This window comes from Nesoenas mayeri, assembly GCF_963082525.1.
Source record: "Nesoenas mayeri genome assembly, chromosome: 13".
Lineage (NCBI taxonomy): Eukaryota > Metazoa > Chordata > Aves > Columbiformes > Columbidae > Nesoenas > Nesoenas mayeri.
Genome location: NC_137550.1, coordinates 17,986,375 through 18,008,892, shown reverse-complemented (window position 1 = coordinate 18,008,892; position 22,518 = coordinate 17,986,375). Strand labels below are relative to the sequence as shown.

General features: G+C 46.5%; 1 protein-coding gene across 1 annotated transcript in view; it reads right to left on the bottom strand.

The window, feature by feature from the left end:
* Nucleotides 1-762: 762 nt before the first annotated feature.
* LOC308045513 (gamma-aminobutyric acid receptor subunit alpha-3-like) overlaps nucleotides 763-22,518 on the bottom strand; it is a gene marked incomplete at its 3' end in the record, with an annotated part of 67,693 nt that continues 45,937 nt past the window's right edge. The window contains exons 6-10 of the mRNA XM_080352828.1: nucleotides 14,269-14,351; nucleotides 10,397-10,540; nucleotides 8,892-9,044; nucleotides 6,137-6,348; nucleotides 763-1,092 (exon numbers count right to left, since the gene is read on the bottom strand). Coding sequence (XP_080208954.1) covers nucleotides 763-1,092; nucleotides 6,137-6,348; nucleotides 8,892-9,044; nucleotides 10,397-10,540; nucleotides 14,269-14,351 — 922 coding nt within the window. The remainder of the gene's footprint in view (nucleotides 1,093-6,136; nucleotides 6,349-8,891; nucleotides 9,045-10,396; nucleotides 10,541-14,268; nucleotides 14,352-22,518) is intronic.

Here is a 22,518-nt window from a genome sequence, read left to right as displayed (position 1 = left end):
TCTCACCTCTTCTTGTCTAGGGAGAGACATGGAGAAAACCAGCAGCTGGGTTTGGTGAAGACAGAGCAAGAAGCCCTGTAGATACCTACAAAATGCTGCCATCCTGTTCCACCTTTGTAATGGCTCCACTAACCACAGCAGTGGGGGGTTCGCCCCCAGCATGTGTTGGGCTAGAAGCCAGCCCATGCTGCAGTGCTGCCTCAACATACCCTCTCACCTGCATCTGCAGCCAAGGCAGGACCTACCACCTCACACAGGGTGCCAGGCACTGAAGAGCAGCCTGGCTGACTCACTGACTCTGGAGGCCTCCACGTCCTTGAGCCCAGGCCACCAGGAGCATCCACCATGCTAGGGCAGTCCACTGCAGAAGAGGAGAAGTGGGGTGGACCGCAGCAGCCCCCAGTAAAGCGGAGCATGGAATGGCAGTGGCAGGCAGACCATGGGAATGGCAGGAGGTGGAAGAGGAGAGATAGAAGCACGAGGTGACTTGGACAGATGGGGGACAACAGACTCACAATGTTAGAGGCACAACTTGTTCTGATCTTTTTTTTTTTCCTTTCGTCATCAGAGACAAAGTAAAATAAAACCAAAGCATATGGGATTAAATTAAAATCACAGTTTTGTTTACATTATAAAAAAACGATTGAAGGGTAATAATAATATCAAATGAACAATAATAATTTAACAAAACAGGAAATAAGAAAGCCCTGGAGAATTCCTGCCTGGATGGTGCTCACTGATGGAAGGTTTGTGTGACCGGTTTTATTGTTTGGGGATCATTCCCTTGATAGCTGACTCCCGGTTTACATATGTGGCCCAGTAGACTAAGTTGAAAATGGCAAAGAGGACTGGAAAGACGATGCGGGACATCTTGTCTACCTTGCTGACACTGTTGTATGTCTTCTTACTCTCCGGCAGCTTCTCCTCTCTGCGGGGCATCTTGGGGGGTACGTTGGTGGCAGTAGCAGTGGCAGCAGCGCTCTTGGAGATGGTGGGCAGGCCAGGGTCCTTGGCAATGTTGAGGGCATATGTGGTGCCAACAATGTTGTAGGTGTTGTTGGTTTTCTTCGCTAGTGCCACTGGCTCTTTTTTCTAGGGAAGGTGGAAGAAAAAAACATAATAGAGGTGAAGTGACTGTAGAATTGCAAGAAAAACGTTTTGTCCTCTGAATTTACCTGCTTGCCCATATGAGAAGATGGAAAAGGACGTGAGGAGCAAGAGACCAAGATGTCGGCATTGCGGAAGAGAAAGAAAATGTGGTGAGAAAGTGGCCAGAACCCATGACATTTGCCACTTGCAGGCTGCTGGAGTGTAAGGTCATTCTGGACTAGGGTGGATCAGCTACTTCATGTAAGCCTGGCACGCAGCACAAAGAGGTCCTGCTGCACATCAAATAACTGAAGCCACAGAGCTGGGTTTGTAGCCTCTTTGCAGCCCCTTACATCGGAGTCGTGGTATAAAAAGGTGTGTGCAGCTACACTCGAGCAGTAGCTGCACCAGACGTGTGAGTCCTTGATTGTCCAAGTGCTGCCAGGTCAGTGTGAGTGAACGCAGGCTCAAACTATTATCTCTCTCAACTGCACGGTGTTACCTGTTGCATGTAAGGTTCAGCCATGGAGACATGATGCAGGAATGGAGCCTTTAGAAAAGAATGACACCCCTTGTGGCCATCTTGGGGGAAGAATTTGATTTTCTGCTTTGCTGGCTGCTTCCTGGGTAAGATGAGAGGAGGAGACATCACAGAGGGTTATACTTTTGTGTTGTTTTCTGTTTGTTTGTTTGTTTGTTTTTTAGCAGAAAGCCAATGGCTTTAAGAATGTGGGTGACAGCATAGCAATAATTTTGCCCCATATTACACGGCCATATCATACAGTGCCTCAGTGCCTTGAATACCTCACAGGAATACCTCACAATTTAACATCATGATGTCCAAAATGCCTCTGGGACCCTTTAGAGCACCTCATGATCTATGCAAGTAAGATAATGGAAGATGGAAGGCGTTTACACTAGCCCTGGATTTTGAGATTGCTCAATGCAGCACTATAGGGCAGATGGAAGCCTTTCATCTTGTGCTCACGTACTCTAGATGCAGTGTCCATTGTAATTACACCAAGAGCCAACATTAGACACAGCAGTGACTCATGGTGGGAATCTAATATCTAAACTCAGAACAAGGTGCGACTTTGGATCCTGTTTTCTATTTAAAAGCTACAGAAGCACAAGTTGAGGCTAATCCAGGCATTTCCCAGGGGTGCATGGCATGGTCTTGCGTGTACGTGAGAGGGAGCCACCTACAAAGTGACTATCAGGAGAAGGGGAGAACGTGCAGCCAATGGGACCTGTTCATCTCTACATCCCAGCCTGGAAACTAGTAGCAGGCATCATTGCTGGATAGCACTGGGAGCTGGAAGAGCCACATTCACCCAGTCTGCTCTGCAGAGATGCTCCATGAGCTTTAGCTTTCAAGCTGTACTTCCATTCTAAATGTGTCCACAATCACCATGGATATTTCTGTTCATCTGAATGGATATTCAGATGGATATTTCTGGTTACCTTAGGAAATGAATTTTCCACAGTGATTTTCAGAGGGGCACTAGAAGCAGACTTCTGTGCAATCTTTAAACCTCCCTCCAATAACATCATAGCCAGGCCCACGGCCTCATAATAATGCCAGCAATTACAGAAATTAACTTGCTGCTACAGAAGGAGGTCTAAATGTCTTCAGAGTCCAGATCAGACTAAATCACTGATCAGATCATATTCAGAATTTTATGGGAGAGGGTGTTATGATCTTTAACGATTAACTTGGCGACTGATTTCTGCAATCATAAAGTCATGTTAACGTGTACCCCCTGCACAGGAGGTGAACTTTTCCTGCTAAGGAGTTGACGAGAAGCAAATAAAGGACTAAAGGTGTTTCACCTTATAAAACATTTAAATATGCTTACGTGTGATTCCTCATTAACACAGCTACTGGAGGTAATAAAATAAATTAATAATCAGGAATGAAAAAATGATTGTTGTTCACAAAATCCAATTTGAAGTGCACTGTGACTATTCTAGTATTAATCAGCCACATTATTTGTTACAGGAGTAAGATAACTACAAGCGGCATGACACTTTCAACCTGGCTAGCTTTTCTGTCCCAAAGCTTGGATCTGTCTCACCTGGCCAAAGGCATTTGAAAGCAGCAGGCTGAAATAGGGGGAAATCAGGCAAACACAAATCCTGTGGGTGGTGATAGCAAGCTCCTGCTCCTATTACTGCAATCCAGAGCCCTCAGGCATCAACTTGGGATTCTCTAGACCTCAGATCAGGCTATTGAGACAGTGTAGAGGCTTGGGAGCCCACGGCCTGGGCATTTTTCCTGCTGCCCGTAGCATCTTCTGCCCTGCTCAGGGCTGGGAGCCTGGGTGGCGTTGGGAGGCACCCAGAGCACAGGTTGTGTCCGCCAAGGCCATGTGCTCTGCTGCTGAGACGCCAGTTCTTTCATCTTTACTAACAAGTTTTCCACGTTGAATCCAGCTGCCTCTCTCCAACTCAATCTGCACATCTAGGTTGGTTGCAGCCACCCTGCCATACAAAAAAAGAAGAGATCCTTCATCCCCAATTAGCGATTACTGGTGGCAGGCAGGAAAGCCTTGCAAAGACTTTGGGTCCCGGAAACGTTAGTCAAAACTTATCAGCATGTGCACTAAAGGGAGTTCTTGGTGACATCTATGGTGATATCTGCCTGCCTTTCATTACAGTAGACCTACCGAGTATGTGCAGAGTAGCTCCCAGCTAGAACCAGAAACCAACTGTGGCTACAGCCAGAGCATCGCCATGATCATTTATCAGAGATCAGCAGTTCACCAAGATCAGCTCATTATGTTAGATTCTACCTGAAAAAAATGCTCTAAACTGATGGGCTGGCTGAAGGAGAGAAAGAAAGAAAGAATGGAACCAGCCCTGAGGGTGAACACCTTGGGAGTGCATGTCAGCAATCAGCAGCTTTTGCAAGGTAGTGATTTCTTTCAAATGGGATGGGAAGCATTGCTGCCGCCTACATTTAAGGTGAGAAAAGGGTTGATGCTTATTGATTTTTTTTTTCATGTTCATGCAAGAAAACAATCAAACACGGAGTGAGGATCCTTGCCATTATATCAATAAAGAGCACTCTTTTTGGCTTTGGGGAAGGCTCTCTGGAGACCAGGGCTCAGCCTAGGCTTGTCACTGGTAGTTTTATTCCTGGTACAAACATTTTGAAATGCCAATAGTTGTTCTTCTGCATCCTCTTTCTTTCATGGTATCAACCACCTGGCTTGTCAATTGTTTCAAGAAGAGCTAATTAAAGGCTGAAACTGAGCCAAGGAGGCATCTTCATGGCATGGCAAATTCACTACTTGGAAATATTCAACAGAATAAAGATGGAAAGCAAATATGGTGACACCTTGTATTCCCAAGCTCCCTGAAAGCTCACCACTCTTCAGGGAACGTCCTGAGCTTCAGAGGCTGGGAGTGGATTAGCCTTCTAAGATAAAGATCAAGGTTGGCTTAAGATCAGGGTTGGTTTGAAAAAGCATCCACAAATTTGGAGTCCTTCCTGATTCCCCAATCTCATACCAATTGCAGCAAACTCACAAAGAGCACTCCCCCCGAAACATTCCTGGTCCTGCTTAGTTTTCTTGTTTGATTACCACATGCTCACACATTCTGCATGCTTTTACCCTATTGTTTCAGCACTGTTAGTCTTCCAGTCCTGGGTCAATGAATAAATTAAGGAGCATGCTGCTTCTATGACAGACTGAGCCTTTACTGCTTTTTCGCTGTGCCCTGTTCACATAATTGTTCGAGACTCTGTGAATCCTATATTTGTGCTCATCTGCCCATCCTTGAAAGGGACGTGGTTGTTTTGAGGACCTGTTCTGAACCTTCACTCGTGCCAATGACCCAGGAAAGGTGTCTCTCATCTCTAGAGACCAGATTAGTGTTATTGTTCACGATGGAAGTAGAAAACCATCAAGCAGCCTCCGCTGGAGCCTTTCTGCCATCAGTCTGTTGCTCAGACCATAGCTGCAAAAGTAAACAGATAGAGTCCAAGAAACACAAGAGAGAGGCATTCAACACTCAGTGATGGCCGTGGTTCTCCATAAGGCCTCCATTCTCCTGTGCTGATCTCCATCCCAGAGAGATGGCTTGTTATTTTCTTCCCAAAAGCTAACTGCAATTCTGCCAGGTATTTGCATACAACCCCACAACGATTTTAAACAACACATTAAAATGCAAAGGAGTAAAATATAAAGGCTCCAGAACCGAGAACAAGGACAAAGCTGATTTTCAAATGGATTCAATAAATATAAACAAGGAGCAGCATGCTACAGTGAGTGATTTCTCTATGCAGCCAAGAATCAATCAGTGAGGAGGGAGCACGAGCAGAGGCAGCGGCGGCTGTCAGGAAGGAAGCTGCTAGAGAGGCTGATCCCTAGCAAGAAGGGAAAACATGGGTAACACCAGGCACTAATTTACTGCCAGTTGCTGTTTCTGATTGCTTGCTTCCCACCCACCCTCTTGGCCTGAGCTTACAAAGCAGCAGCTGCCGGCAGCTGTGGGCAACAGCGTGAGCGTTGGAGCTCCACATCGCTGCACCAAGCTGGCCTGTGCCAGGGGAGACCTGCAGTCGGAGACACAAGCTGCAGGGGACACAGCAGAATGGGACCATCTCCATTGATAAGGCTGGCATCCCGTGACATATTTGGGTTTTTGTGGCATGCTAGCAACATAGAGTGGGGTATTTATGGGTTAAAGGGAAAAGAAAGGAGAGAGGAAACCACTGGTGGGGCACAGTCAAAACATGCATGCATTCACATTTCCACTGGCAAATGGTCATGCAGAAGGACAGAGGGAAAAGTGAGCAGTTACACCTGGGGGTTTTTCCTCCAGCTAAGCACAGTGACCAGCTCTCCAAGCCCTTCCTCCTCCCTTGTCCCTCAAGAACCGCTCCAGTTAAGAGCTGAGCTGGGGACCCCAGTAAGTAGCATCCAGCCTCCCGGAGTGCTGTGGGGCTGCATGTTACCCACTCCTGGCCCCAGCGCAGCTCTCTCGTGCAGCGTTTCTTCACCGCCCCCTCCTCCCTGGCCTTGGCCACAGGGCTGACCTTCATCTCTTGAGCCTCCAGCACCTTCTTGCCATCCCAAGCCCAGCTGCGCTTGGTGAAGTAGTTGACAGTGGCAAATTCGATCAGCGCAGAAAACACAAAGGCGTAACAGACGGCTATGAACCAGTCCATGGCCGTCGCGTACGCCACTTTAGGTAAGGAGTTTCTTGCGCTGATGCTTAGTGTGGTCATGGTAAGGACGGTGGTGACACCTGTGGAAAAGCAGGAGACAAGGATGGTGTGAGACCACATGCTCGTACTCACCCAGTTTCTCCTCAAACCACACAGTTGTTTTTTCCATCATGTAAGCCATCTTCTAAGTCATGTGGCCCACATTCTCACTATAATTAAGGGAGTCTTACCCAGCACAAGTCTGTGGTGCATTTCATAGAATAATAAAACAGTCCAGGTTGGGAGTCCGCTTATCCAGCCCCTGATCAAATCAGAGCCAACTCTGGGTTACTCAGAGCTTTCTCTGGTTCACTTTTGAATATCTTCAATTCATATGATCAATACCAAACATCTGCATTAGGATGAGATTAATCTTCCCCAAGCTCCATCAACTAGATGTCTACTCACTGTAAAAGAGTCCTAGCTCATAGGTAGACACCTGCATTCAATTAATCATCTGCTAATATGGTAAATTGTGTGATGTTAGACCCAGCTCCCTCATGTAGAATATCCCACGGAGAAGCCTCTGGTTACTTTTGAAACAAAATAAAAATAAGAAAATAACAGTAAAAACGACAGCTAGATGGTTGAGAACTTCATAGGGGACCAGAAACTTGCCACTCATCCAATGTGGGTCTCTCAGCATTTTGGAAATAGTGTCTCATGACCTCCATGGACCGACATCTGGGATCCTGGATCCTGCTGTCACAGCCAGGCAGCCATCAGTGGCCCAGGCTGCCAGAATGAGTGTCACTACGATTTATCTTAAACAAATGATCTGTTGTAAAAAGCCTTTTAAAGCTTTTTTTTTTTTCATTAAAGCAAGCAACCATTGCTATCCATTTTCCCCAATAATGTGCTTTTCAATTAAAAATGCATTAAAAACATTATAAAAATATTGACTAATTTTCACTTCCCTTAAGCCATACTCCTGGAAATTGAAGAGTTTCGATAATATTGTCAGCAATACTTTCTAAGGGGCAGCAAAAAGGAATAAACAATTGGAGTTCTCATTATTTTCTTAATAGGAAAGCAAGGCAATTTGGGAGCAAAGACATTTTTCACAAAGATAGGGTTTAATTTTTCAGTCAGCTCTTTCCTGCTCAATCTGAGCTGCTGCTTGAGGAAACCTAACTGTAAATCTCAGGATAACATAGGAGGGAATCAAATATCCTCAGAAAAGGGTTCAACTTTGGTGTTGGGAGTGCAGAGACACTCCAGAACTGATGTAAATAGAAGAGTTGACCTGGTGCACAGACATGGGGTCTGAGTGTCCACTTTGTGGGGTTTAATTGCAAATGATTCACAGATAAGCAAGGAAAGTTCATTGATGACTCTCTGTATGCCTGAGCTGGTCCTATTTTCTATGTGGTTTCTGTCTGAGTCCTCCCTTTCCCATTCTGCTGGATGAAAACTCTAAAAAGTGGGTGCTGAGGGGCCATATCGCCTCTTCTTCACTGTTATCACTGTTGAATGCAGCTCTTGCTGTCTGGATTGTGCAAACCAGTTTGGCCATACTGACCACCCAGCTCCCCACAGCTGCACTCAGTGCTGGGGATGGTTGTAGGATTTGTGTCACCAGAGGAGGGAAAGCAACCTGGTGCTAACAGGGAGAAGCTGGGGTCAACTGTGACTTTTAGAACTTGCTCATGACCTATATTTCATGAGCCCCAGTGAACACAAACCCCATAATGATTCCTTTCTAGTTCACCTAAGGGCGTGCAGAACCACCTGTGACCCTCCCTGTGTCCTGTTCCAGCCCACAGCACAGGAATGAGGTCTAAGCCTGTGGAAAGGGTCCAGAAAGGAGGACATCAGCCTTGTTGGGTTTGGGGAAGCATTTCTATCATGACTCTTTTGAAACAGAGAAAATGCCTCATGATATTTGAAACCACACCACTTTCTGTCTTATTCAAAAATGTGAGCAGGTAGTACCATATATCCCTTCTCTGCTTGGTGATTTTTGTCCAATATACTCTCTGTTAAGTGGTATGTGGTGGGCACTGTTATTCCCAGGAAATACAGTCCTGCAGCATCCAGCACACCTGATCCGTGAATGTGTGTAGGTCTTGGCAGGAAAGCACAAACCAATTCTGTTATTCAATGTTTGCAAAATCGATTCATATATGTGCACTGACACTGCCTCGCAGAGATGATCTGAAACCATAGGAAGAAAATAATCACAATATACTATTTACCATGCAGTTATACTGCCTCAGCCCGGGAACTTGTTATGTGGAGCTCTGACCAGGGTCACAGTAGAGCTTTAAATGTCTCCCCATGTACCTATCCTCTCCTCAACTCAAAAGCCAATATAGATAAGCAGACACAGCCAAATGCATATAATTAGATGATCAATGCCTTGATTACTGTTAATATTTATGACTTGGCTTGTAACAGAAACACGGGAGTATTTTTGCAGTGAGTCAGTGCACCGGGAAGACACTCAGAGCTATTCTGGGAAATGGCCAGCAGATTCAGTGATGCTGGTCAAGTCCTGGAGAAGACCAGTTCTGGTGATAAGTCCGTTTGTGGTGCCTTTCTCCCCCAACCTGAGAAGATGCCCATGTCCTCCCAGACTCACCAAAAACCGTTCGGGCAGGGACAGACTCCCTGTTAAGCCAGAAGGAGACCTGGGACAGGATGACCGTCATAATACAAGGTAGGTAGGTCTGGATCACGAAGTACCCGATCTTCCTCTTGAGATGGAAGTGTGTGGTCATGACGACATACTCCCCTGCAGAGACAGGCGGTTAGAGATGCTGAGCCACCAGTGCTTTCCAGGATGGGGCCAGCTGACCACCAACCCATCTCTGAACCACTAAAGACCTGTCCTGAACAAACTGCTCAACGAACAACCAGGCTTTCCCTGTTTCACCCCAGACACAAGATGCCTCTGGGAATCTCCTGGCCCAGCTCCTGTCCTTTTTTCTGCTCCAGCCCAGGCAGCCACGTTGTGGCTAAGATACATCAAGCTCAAAGAGACCTTAACAGTGCTTCAGTAGGATTTCAGGACAAAGGATTTTATTTTCTCTGTCAATCCTGAAAATATTCCGCCTTTCCTCACTGTAAATACCTCAAAAATCAGGGCAAGTTCTGCCATTAAAGGTCTGGGCTGTAAACCAAAGAAGCAGCTGTCCCTGTTTTCCCACAATGCCTTATTACTCCACCCAAAGCTTTGGATACTTTATTGGATTATTGCGTCTTTTTGTTGTGAGTGTGGCTTTGCTAAACCATTACACATAGAAGCCTTTAGCAGCTTTCTTGCCACTTCAGGTTATTCATCTGTACATTTTACTACAACTTAAATAGAGCGATGGGCCAGATATTATGATGTTTAGTTCCCTGGACTCTCCACATTTCCCCAAGGGAGGTGATGTGAGTTGTTACAGACAGACACTATTAAAATCAAGTGCACCAGAGAGGAAATATCCTTAAATGAGAGAACTACTGGTGCATACAGAAGAAGAAAGAAAAAAAAGAGAAAGAAAAATGAAAGATGAGAGGCACACATAACAGAAGCTTTCAGTACCTGGATTCAGAGGGGAAGGGAGGAGCAGCAGATGGGAGAGAAAGATGATTAATACTGGTCATTAATCAGGGGAAACATTTGTTTGGGATAATCTTCTATTAGCTATGATAATATTTGTGTAAGCAGATGCAGTAAAAATCACACTGAACATTATGTTGCTCTCATCTCCCCTGCCCGCAATGCTCTCCTAAGGGACTGGAAAGAGATCCAAGACTAAGGAACCCACAATACCAAGAACCAGCTGGGCAAGGTGGGGCAAGTTTTCTGCACAGCGGATCATTCTTTGATGCTTGAAAACAGTTTTCTAGAGAATATGTGTGATAAGGCTCTTTCAGTGGAAACCACTGAAAGCTAAACCCTTCGCTGCCTCTTGATGAAGGTTCCACATGTTCCCAGCCATATTCTCCAGCAGCACACGGCTTGGGAAGTTCTGTGGTGCTCACTGCCCACAGGTACTGTCTTTATAGTTATGCCAAATCGTGGCATTCAAAGCCCATGGGTCCATCTTGTCTGGCAGTGTGCTCAGCCCATGCATTGCTTTGTGGTCCCTTAAGTACCTGTGCTGGATCGAACCATTTCTGTCCCAACAACATGGCCCAGCAGGTCGTACTGGTTCAGGCGAGATCCACCCTTTGCTACTTCCACCGATTTATCCTTCCCCAGTGTCCAGGTGTAGATCACCTCTGTCTTTGTGTAGGCATCTGTGGAAGAGAAAGAAGAATGAGGTCTGTGTTTCGGCCTGACCTAAAATATATCAAAATTAGCTTGCAGCCAAATTAATCCCTGCTATGCATTCCTCAGAGCCACATGGCTGAGCACAGCCAAGCGTGGCCAGAGACCAAGGCAGTTCAGCAACTGTTAAATCAAATGAGCAAAAAGGAGCTGGGGTTTTTGGAAGGGAGCTGGAAAAGGAGGCAGAGCACTGTCATTGAGAGACACGCTGTCCCCTTGACGTGCTGACTCCACGAGGGCTGGCTCCAAGCAGAGACAAGATAGGAAGGCGTCCAGACCAGCAGGCTGCTGGGGCAGCAGGACAACCACAGCCCTGCCATGCCAAGGACCAGGGGAGTTGTGCCGGCAGCAGCTGGCGAAAAAGGCTAAACACAAATTGGGCTGAAATTTAGGTTAAGAAGAAAAAAGTCTTTACCCTCACCCAGAAGCAACCCTCTCCAAGCCTCCCAGCTTTGGAGGTGGTGTGCCCTCCCACCAAGATGCCCCTTTTCCCCTGTGTGACCCTGTGTTTGCCAGGCTCCAGGCCAATCTGCTGGGCAGTGAGAGTGGGCAGTGCTGAGAAAAGCCTGCCCGAACATTGCAAGAGAAACAGCAGTCAAGTTCTGCTGGACTGCTCCCTGGGGTAAGGCTGGGCTCAGGGTCAGGGCATCCTTCCAGGGGCTTGGCAAGTTCCCCTCTCCATTGCACCTGCCCAGCTCCCCATATGCGAACATCTCTAACACACAGAGTCACCATCACCTTCACAAGCCTTTGTGACCAAATCCCTGCTTGTCCCCACAGCCTCCCTCTTTCCCGATGGCGCCTGCATGTTCTTGGTTTTGCCAGTCTTATGGTATCCAGAAACTGAGTCTCTCTAGAATGTACTAGGAACTACTTCTCCCCTTAATGCCCAAGCTTCCTGTCCATACCCACTCTGTGCCAGTTTTTTAGGCAAGAATAAAGTTCACTAAAACAAGCTTTTAACTTATTTTTACCACCAGGTTTTCCTTTTAAGACATTATGGAATTCTTTGGCTGGGGTCAGGTTGAGCGATGGGTCAGGTCTGCTACAGAAATGTCTCAGCTCCTGCTTTGTGGACGATCCTGTCCTGAGACAACCAGATTTCTCTGATCTTCTTTAAACAACCGCTATTACCCCTGCACTGTAGATTTTGGCAAGCCTGTTAAATACTAAGCAGATGCTGTGAAAAGCAGGAGGAGTGGTTTTAATGATCAGCCAATGTTTCTCAGCAGGCCAGTGTGCTGCCTAAGCACTTCTGATGCAGGCTGGCATCTCTCATCCAACATGCAACACGCTGCTTTTCCCTTCTTTCCAGGTCTCAACATGCTTCTGGACACTTCCACCTTCCTTCAGGCCCAGCTTTGTACAGCTCTGCTGATGCTCTTCCACCTTGGTGGGCAGCACCTTCTGCTCTACTGGTCCCGGTTCACCCACCATCTTTCTCAGTCTACAAAGGAAACTTCCCCACAGTTTCATTGCCATCATATGTCATTGTCTGGAAAAGAAGAGTATCTGGTGTGACACAGGCGTGGCATGGATACTTGGAACATATTTAATGCCATGAAGCTGTTTTGGTTCTGCACAATGCCTCGCTTGCAATGCAGTCTTGTCCAATCCAAACAAGGACAGCTCTTTGACATTTAGTGGAGCTGGTAACTTCAGCAACATCTTCTGCTAGCCCAGCCTCAGCTCCTGTACAAATGTCCTATGACTGGCTTAGAAACTGTTGTTTTCTGCTGCGTACATCCATCTTCCAGGGAGCATGGTGATAGGTAAAGCCATCACCTTCACTGCACTTGTCCAAGGAAGGATGCAGATGGGCAGCTGAAGCTATCTGAAATGCCTGATGCCCTTAATTCTCCTGCAAGCTCTCTGCCCCTTTGGGTGGCTGCCATGGTGGCACAGGGATGGGAAACCACTGATGAACCTCTCAGATTATGGGAATCACTGGAAGGTGGTCACTGAAGAAAATTCAGCTATCCTTTGAACAGCACATCTGGCCCGGGCATTGTCTTTGTACTTACAAATCTGACGCACTCTAAGCTTCTTGCAAACAAGCAGCTTCCAGCCGTTGACAGCTTTTTGGTGCAAACACTAGTTTAATCCTACTCCAACACAGGAGAGGTGAGCTCACATGCTATGTGGATGGCTGCTTTAGAAAGAGCCACACTATGTTAATCAGGGGCATCTCTGAGCTGCTTGTGTCAAAACTCTCATCGTTCAGAGGCCAAATCAGTAAAAATACCCAAGAAGACCCCCAAAGGGTGTTCCAGCAGAAATATGCACATTAATCTCTTTTTCCTCACCAAGAAACATTATAAGCAATTAAATGTGAAGTAATCTGCCTTCCTGCAAGTCTTGTAATAATCCCAGAGTTTAGGCCTGAGGTATGAGATTTTATATCCCTCCTCACAAGGTCAATTAACATTAATAATTCATCCTTCTCTAAGGCTTGCTATTTTACTTACTGGCTTTAGTGATGTCTTGTGGCAATGAGTTCTACATTTAATTAGGTGCTGCCTAAGAAATAACTTTATTTTAGTATTTTTGAATAATCCACTTCCATGGATGCATTTTGTCATGAGGCAGGGCAGCAGATGCACATGATAAATATGATTTCTTCTGGTATCAATCAAACTTTTCAACTTTCTTCTTAGTTAACTCTCAAATGGCTACAGCAAGGAAGTACCAGTTTAGAAAGGTTGTGAGTCTCTGTTTTCTTAAGAGTATAAAAGGGATATTACTGGTGGGGGCGCATTCGTTAGCTGGAGGTGGGTAACTCTTTCCATCTAATGCAAACATAGACTGAGAGTGGTGCTCAGTTTGTTGGACCTGGAAGAGGGTTCAGGCAGAGTGGGACTAGGAGATCTGTTTCCACATTATGGTGAACCAGTAACTTGGAATTAGGTTCCCACTCATTTCAGGAACAGAAACAAAAGAAATTTAACTGGCATATGGAAGAGAAGAGGGAACTTGTTCCTAGGAAGGATGGGAAGCCCAGACAGATAAACAGCTGCAAGCCCGGGAGGCTGGGAGTAGCTTCCAGCTCACCAGCAGCCTGCAAATCTTCCTTAAACCAAGACCCTTGGGTACTGAGACAGAGATTCCCAGGGTTTTCAAGCCTTTTACTTGAGAGCAGCTTGCCTGACAGACTGAAGAGGAACAAGGGGTTTGTAAGCTCCATTGGAGAACGGACGCAGAGGAACCAGAGATCTCAAGCTCTCCCCACATTGGCAGGAGTGATGTAGGGAAGCTGGACAGGATGCCTAGCAGCAGACACCACTGCTGTCTTCCCGTATCTGTCCCCCTAGGATCACCTTGTGGTGAAGGAAAAGCACCTCTGAGTGTTCCACGGACGCCGGTCCTGCTGAGGTAGCACTGAAGAGGCAGCACTGCCCACCAAGGGCAGAGGGAGCAACAGGGAGCTGCTCTTCCCACATCCCTAATAAACTTACAGTAAAGCTGTAGGTGTCTAACCCATTCTGTGAGCCTGAATTGACCACAGATTTCCATGCTGCCCATTTCTGACAATGGTAGGAATTGCATGTTTAAGATACTAGAAACAAATCTTTGGTCATATTATCATTAGCAACAATTAATAACACTATCACTACAATACTGGAACATAGTAGACACACAAAGGACTGCTGTTTAGCTCTGCATCCACCTCCTTGCAGAGGCTGATCAGAGTACTTACAGCTCCCAAATTTGAGCGGGCAAGCATGCACATCCATTGGGAAGTCCTCCAGGTGCATGGGGCACTCTGCATGAATCGTTAGCCTACAAGACAAAACACAGGCATGATCAGAAACACGCAGCTGTGGCGGCTCCCAGCTGGCCCTTCTGCCACAGCATCTTTGCCCTGCATCCATCAAAGGCGACAAAAGCCACAACGTGGCCACTAGCCTCTGGGTCTCCAGGCAGAAGGCCATCACCTGTGGAGAGAACAGAAAGCACATAGATCTGGCCACCTTTCCCATTGTATAAACTCAGCTCTATGGAGTTCATCTTTATCCATGCAGTGCTATCAGAATCTGCCAAAGCCCAGGACTCCTGTTTGCTTATGCACTGTGCACAAAGAGCTCATTAATACCTGGGGTCAGGGGACGTCTCTTGGACCATGTTGGAAAGCAGAGGGAAGGGGCTTCCAGGGAAGAAGTGTACCCTGGCAGCCAAGAGGGCCAACCGTGTCCTGGGGTGCATCAAGCACAGCATCACCAGCTGCTAGAAGGAGGTGACTGTCCTGCTCTGCTCTGCTCTGGTGCAGCCTCACCTGGAGCACTGTGTGCAGTTCTGGGCACCACAGGATAAAAAAGATATTAAGCTGCTGGAGAGTGCCCAGAAGAGGCTACAAAGTTGGTGAAGGGTTTGGAGAGGAAGCTGTATGAGGAGGGGCTAAAGTCACTTGGTTTGTTCAGCCTGGAGGAGACTCAGAGGAGACCTCATTGTGGTTACAGCTTCCTCACAAGGGCAGGAGGAGAAGCAGGCACCAAACTCTTCTCTTTAGTGACCAATGACAGAGCCCAAGGGAATGGCAGGAAGATGTGCCAGGGGAGGTTTAGGTTGCACATTAGGAAAAGGTTTTTCACCCAGAGGGTGGTGGACACTGGAACAGGCTCCCCAGGGAGGTGTCACAGCCCCAAGCCCGACAGTGTTCAAGAAGAGACTGGACAATGTTCTCAGACACACAGTGTGAACTGTGGGGTTGTCCTGTGCAGGAACAGGACTTGGACTTGATGATGCTTGTGGGTCCCTTCCAACTCAGGACATTCTATGATTCTATGACAGCCTGTTCTCCTTGGTGGTCTGGAAGAAGCTGAGGGCTGGCAGATTATTCAGTCAGGGAGTCACAGCGCTACTGGGCTTGCTGAAAAAAATTCACGCACAGACATGAAGTCGCAGGTGTGGCACAAGGGTACAACATAGTCCTGTGCCTGTGGGACACCGCATTCGCTGCTGACACTGCAGGGGATGCTGCGGGCAGCCAGAGAACTGCGTGTCCTGAGGCCATTCATGGGGCTGCAGGACAACTTATGTGCTTTATGCATCCACTAAATCCCAGTAGGACACCTTGTCAGGAAGAGGTTTTGTGAGGGAGGCACAACCATAAAAGCAGTGTGCTGCAGAACACAGCACCAGCCACTAAAAGATCCATTATAAAAGGCTCTGAAAAAGGTAGGTCTAAGCTCTTGTTCCTTCCACAAGTACTGCAAAGCCTGCAGCCTAGGAGGTGGAGCCAGGACAGACAGCTTTCCAGGAGATGTCTAATATAATATTCTCTGAAGGAACCACTTGTAGGAAAAAGGACCCACTTCTGATGGCCCGGGAAAATGACAAATAAATCATGACAGGAGCAACAGGTGGATGCAAAGGGCAAGTGCACAGACCTAAGGCTGAAGGTGGCTTGTAGAAAACTCAGCTAAAGAAGCACAGTGGAAAGCTTCTGTTGAGGTCTTTTCCTTCAGCTGGAAAAACATTCAGGTAAGTTATTCTTCAGAGAAAATAACCGAGGCTTGGTCAAATGCAAAATGAACACTGAAAAAAAATAAAGGGTTCAGATTTTGTTTGCTAAAAGCAAAAAAGAAAATAAGAAGAGAAGAAAATAAAAATAAAGGTTATTTCTTTCAGGTGGACAAACCTGAAATGATTAAAAAAAAAAGAAAGAATGTTTTTTTAAAAAATTGGTGGACAAAGCCAAGCACTTCACAAATCGCTCTTAAAACTCCCGTGGAAACAAAGCAGAAACACGGTGGTGGCTTGGAGGTGGCAGGGGATCTCCGAGGCTGCGGCGACGGTGGCTGCGAGCGGCAGATGGTGCTGTGACAGGCGGGCACCGGTGCGAGCGAGGGACAGAGCAGCAGCAAAGCCCAGGCTGCACTGGAAACTCTCAGCTGGCCTTGAATTTCACTCTGCCAGGTGAGGAAATGAACCTTGTGATTTCAGACCCACGGTCAGCCCCATCTGCTTCTTTTAGAGGCTCTAGGAATGCCCATGAGAGACAGGCAGAGGTATTAAATCAAGAAGCAGAGGAGCAGAGCTGGAAGCTGCCACAACTTCAGTGGGGCAGGGCTCGGTGGCCAAAAATCTTCCTGTGTGACCTGGAGCCCCAGCAGCAAACACTGTAGAGGTTTAAAGCCCAGTTAACCCAGCCTGTGGGAACGGGAGGTAAGGCAGGTGACCCCTTTGCAGCGGTCACTGGGGTCAAAGCGCTGCAGAGCAGGTGGCACCACGGGGAAGTCTACGCCTTATTTTCATATGAACTAGCAAAGGAAAGTGGTGAGGCTCCTGCAGACCTTCTGAACCCAGCCCCACAGTGTTTCAGTGATACCTTTCTCCTCCTTAATGCAGCAGCAGTACGTACTAATTTCTGCTGTTTTCAGTGCCAGGTACCACTGTCCTGTCTCTGCTGGGCACATTGGCCCCACTGTATCATAGAGGCGGGGAAAACCCTATAAAAGCAACTCTCACAATCAAAGCAGGTTTGGTCCTGATAAACAGCTTTTAGCTATTCAACATGAGCAGGACACGGTCCCCGCACACCCATGGGGACTCCTTGTACCAAAGCCCCAAGGGGTTGGCTGTTGAGTCACCATTCGCTGCTGGGTCCCCAGGGCTCATAGCCCAACCATGGCTGATGGAATGCTCCATGCTCTGGACAGGTTTATCACAGTGGGTTTATTTGGCCTATACAGGCTGACTCCATCTCCGGTAGAGGAGCCCAGTGATACTTATGGAGAAGTACAAAACCTGGGTGAATTCAGAGCAAACCACACCTGCTGTCCTCTCCCAGCAGCCAGTGGCTTACAGCTTCCATGATTCAGTGTCTGTATCTAGGCAACTGGGTGCACCAGAGACCAAGGACCTTTTCTATTCTGTCAATCCTTTGTGAATCCTTGTACATGGATAGTGACCACTGTGTCCTGTAATAATCATCATTCTACCGACAAAGAGGTGATGATGACTGTTCTGCTTGCATTATGTTGGGCAGCTTGGCTTCCTCAGCCAATCCAAGAATGACTGGGTGGCCAACATAACTTCCTTGGAAACAAATCACTCTTTCCAATTTGCTGCTCTCTTCTTCACCTCTAGACTGAATGAACCTGTTTTACATGAGAGAGATGACCTGATCTTTAGGACCTCAATCAAGACTCATTGAAGTCAATGAAAAGACTGACTGATTTTGACAAGCCTCCAAGCACATAGTTGGAATTACTTTCTTCTAAACGCTCAAAGGCCACTATGAACAAATTGGCTCATTTGATCTGATGCCTCTCTTTCTTAATCCTGATGAAGATTAGGATTTCAAGACACAGGTATGAAAACCTGGCAGCAAGGTGTGGACTTAACAGCATTGGCACCTCCTGTTCCATTTCTTTTGCAATGCTTTCTTCTGTCAGCTCAAAATTCACTTGGGGAGCTTCCTGGTTGGCAAGTTTGTCAATCATGTCCGCATGGATCTTACCAAACAATTCATTTTGTGTCCTTTCCAACTGCAATGGGGTTTTTGCTTCTAATATTTGTCACTGTCACCTGTGTAAAGGAAATGTTGATGCATTTCCCATCTCCCTCTGTGGGCCACACAAGACTTTTCTGCTTTACCTTCTTATTCCTTTTTTGACTTTACTAATTGCTTCATTAGTTCAAAAAGCTCTTAAATGGGTGTTCCCAAAGTCAGCTTTTCCAAAGGACTGCTCCTCTGATCAGTGCTTTCCTCCTGATATACCCTGAACTGCCCTAAAAAAACCAGAAAGGCCTTTTTCATCCATTGTACTGTTTGCAAGTCTTGGCTGTGATCAACAGCCATTTTGAATAAGGCTGAGCGACTCAAAGGACTGCAGATGGTGGGTCTGGCAGTTGGATGTCATTTAGAGAAGCCAAAGAGAGTCTCAGAAGGAGCCAGGATGGCAGGACACAGCTGGGCACAAGCTGGCCTTGGTCATACCCTCCTGCTCTCTCCGGGCTATAGGAAATATTGACTGTCCTAGCCCATGTCCATGCCTCAGTTTATTAAACTATTGTGCTTGTACAATCAGGAACTTGCATAAGCACGATATGGCAGGACTATTGAGCAAGGTGGTAGTTTGCTTCTTGTAGAACTTGCTTACCATAAAATCAGCTCCTGGGGACACCTGGATTATTGGCATGTTTGGGATGATTTGGTGTGGGAAAGAAAGCACCGGAATTGGGGAACTGTGGCAAAAGGGGCCACGCCAAACAAAGTGCTTGTCACAGCTGAAGCTGTGCCCCGAATGACAGAGTTCAGACTTTGTCTGCCTTACCTTACACTTCTCTGTCTGGTACTACTCTGCTGGCTGCCAGACTCTATCTTATAACCTCTATGTGCTGCCTAATCCTGCTGCTATGCAACCGAGGGGAGAGGGGTGGCTCTGATGGTGTTGCACGTATTTACTAATCAACCTTGGAACCCAGCTATGGGGAAGCATGGGGAAGGTTTGTATTAGTGGAAGACTCCCCAGCGTGTTTATTAGGAAGAGATCTTTTACAGGCTCTAGACATGGAAATACATTTATCGCCTGAGGGAGTGGATCTAATAATCATGGGGATGAATGTAATTACCGAGAGTACTAACAAAGAGACTTACAAAGAGTTCAAAATACCAGAGAGATTAAAATCAGTGGCTGCAAAATTGTTAAGTAAAACCAGCGTAGATGTAGGACCATTAATCTCAGCTCAGCCTGTGATCATAAAACCAAAGTAGGGAGCTCCCCCAGCTGTGAAACAGTATCCTATTCCCCAAGAAGCAGAAAAAAGTATCCAAAAGCAGATAGGCTGGTATCTAGCTCAAGGAATTTTAAAAGTATGTGAGTCACCCTACAATACTCCTATGTTCCTGGTAAAGAAAAATAGATTACATGGAGATGGAGACCCAGAGCATCTCTTTATACAAGACTTACGGGCAATTAATCAGCACATAGTAGTCCCCCCCACCTAGTCCCCTCTACTATACTCCTACAAATACCACATTGGGCAAAACGTTTTACTGTAATCGTTCTAACCACCCCCTTTTCAGTGTCCTGCTAGACGAGGACAGCCAACTTTGGTTTACCTTCACGTGGGAAGAACAGCAGCTGACCTGGATATGTCTCCCACAAGGGTTTGCAGGGTCTCCTACAATTTTTTTGGGAATGCTGGGAAAAGGTTTAAGGGATATAAAACCGCTGTGTGAATCAGTTCTTGTGCAATACGTAGATTATTTACTAGTAGTGAGTAAAGATGAAAGCGCCTGTACAATAGATACTGTCCATCTATGTACTGCCTTAGCAGAGAAAGGACACTATACATGTCTGTCCAGACTTGAGCTCTGTCAGAAAGAAGTGCAATACTTAGGTTTTATTTTAAAGGGATGGCAGTGAGAAATATTTTAAGGGAAGGGCAGTGAGAAAGTGAGAAATTTGAAGATGCCCCTGCTCATTGCAGGGGGGTTGGACTAAATGACCTTTGAAGGCCCCTTCCAATCCAAACTATTCTATGGTTTTATAAATAGACTCAGAAAGGGTAGACGCTAGAGTAAAACTTCCAGTCGCAAAGAAACAGGCATGGGGATTCATTGGAGCAGTAGGATTCTGCCAGCTGTGAATCCCTGGGTTAGGAGAACTAGCAAAATCCCTAACAGAAGAAACAAGAGGCAGGGAAGTAGAACCTATTACGTGGGGCCCAGAAAGGGAGTGAGCCCTTAAAGCAATAAAAGGAGTCTTAGCCTCTGCTCCTGCCCTAGCACTCCCAGATTATGCAAAGCCCTTCAATTTGTACATACATGAACAAAAGGGAATAGCCACAGGAACGTAAATACAGAAATTAGGATCCCAACAAAGACTGGCTGCATACTACCACATTCAACTAGACCTGGTTGTGGCAGGAGTACCAGCCTGCATTAGATCAGTGGCAGCAGCAGCAATGATACTAGAAAAAAGCCATCCACTTATTCTGGGATACCCTGTGACAGTTTGTGCCTCACAGGAGGTAAAGATGCTGCTAAAATAATATGCAACTCAAGTGCTGTCTCCTCAACAAGCACACAGATATTAATTGATCCTCCTAATGGCAGACAACGTAACCTTAAAAGGGTGCAGTCCTCTGAATCCAGCTACTCTAATACCTTTGCCTGACGATGAAGAAGAACATCACTAGTGTGATCAGGTAATGTATGCTTCCAGCAAACAGCAAACTGATTTAACTGACATTGCCTTGCAGAACCTGGATTTAGCTCTTTTCCTAGATGGCTTGTCCTACTACCTACACAGGCAATGCTGGAGCAGGTACACTGTGGTCAGCCAGGGACAAGAGATCAAAGCCGAACCACTCCTGATGCGACTGAACACACAAGAGGCAGAGCTGGTAGCCTTACCCTATGAAGCACATCTGGGAAAAGGAAAACAAATCAACATCTGGATAGACTCACTGTATATCTTCAGGGTGTGGCATGCAACAAGTATGTTACGGAAAGAGTGGGGGACTTTCACATCATTAGGGAAAAGGGTGGCAAATGGGGAAGAAGCTGAGCGACGAAACAACACTGCAGTAAATCCATCAACAAACCACTGAAAAAGCAACCTAATCTGCCACTTCTCCACCTACAAGTCAAGGAGCTTTTAAGTCTCCTGAAATTAAGTGAGAAAATGCCTTATCGTTCCAGTGAGATGAGTCTGGTTTCAGCAACTTCATTCAGCCAGAAGCCAGCACGTTCACAGGTGACACACAAAGGGTGAGACACACTCCTGCAGCCTCTTTTGTACACATCTTTCAGAGTGCTAATTAGCAGAAGTATTTAAGTGAGCTGTGGAATCAATCACTGCTCAGGAGAGTGCCCACATTCCCCTTCCACTCCCTCCTGCACTGGCCTTCCCTGTCACCTCCTGTTGCTGGCTAAGGACTCCTCAGCACCATATGCTTTGCCTAATTAAACGTCAAAATGTCAAACCAAGAGGAATGTATCTCACTTCCCAGACAATTATCACTGCCTCTGCAGCATTTGGGTAGAAGAGCCTGTTGCAGAAATTCTCATCTTTGCCCCTTACCCTGTGCAAGGGAGCTTATGGCCAGCTAACCACAGAGGTTTATTCATTGCTCTGATGCTCTGTTCAGGTCCAGACATCTGAGCCCTGAAATGTCATTATAAAGCCTAAACAGCATGTGAAAAATAATCAAGCTGCCAGCAATCTCATAATCCAGCTGTTGCATCCTTTGGCTCATCTGTCCCAGGCACTAGCAATAACTTCTGTAGAACTGTCTTGAAACCAAACCCCAAACTCCTCATGTTTTCTCTTCACTTTGCTGCTGCAAAGGCACCAAAAGTGGAACATCCAGGAGAGAAACCATGTTTATCCCTTTAAAGTCATGGGAAGTCCTTTGAACTGCTCAATACAATGGCAAGAAGCATGAATCAGGCTAAACATACCTCTCCCAGCCTGATGGTACAACAAACCACTTCAGCTTCGTTCTCATGGTTACCGGGAGCTTAGCGAAGCCTTTGATGTGTCATTAGAGCCCCTGTTGTTACCTGCATCGTGCTGCAGGATGAGCGAGACTCTCGGTCCAATTTCTGGGACGCAAATGTAATAATCCCTTGGTGTATGTGTGGTACAAAAACATGACAGCACCCTGCACAGCAGAACAGACTTTGTTTATGCCAGGGATATTGCTTGAGTTTTGTCCTGATTTCTCCTCTAGAAGATTCATTAATAACCACAGTCAGGCCAAATAGTGTTTACGGTTTAGGCTTTGTGAAAATCTAGGTTAGGTTTAATTGCTTCTAGGATCCTTGTGCGGGATCTGAAAGTACTGAATTCACTTTGCATCCTCCCCTAGCCTCTGGAGATTTCAGCCCATGATGGCAGAAATGCAGCAAGATAAGGTGATCTCTGAGGATTTCTCCCTCCCAGGACAAGCCTGCAAAACAGACAATTTCTGCCTTCAGATCCACTCTGGA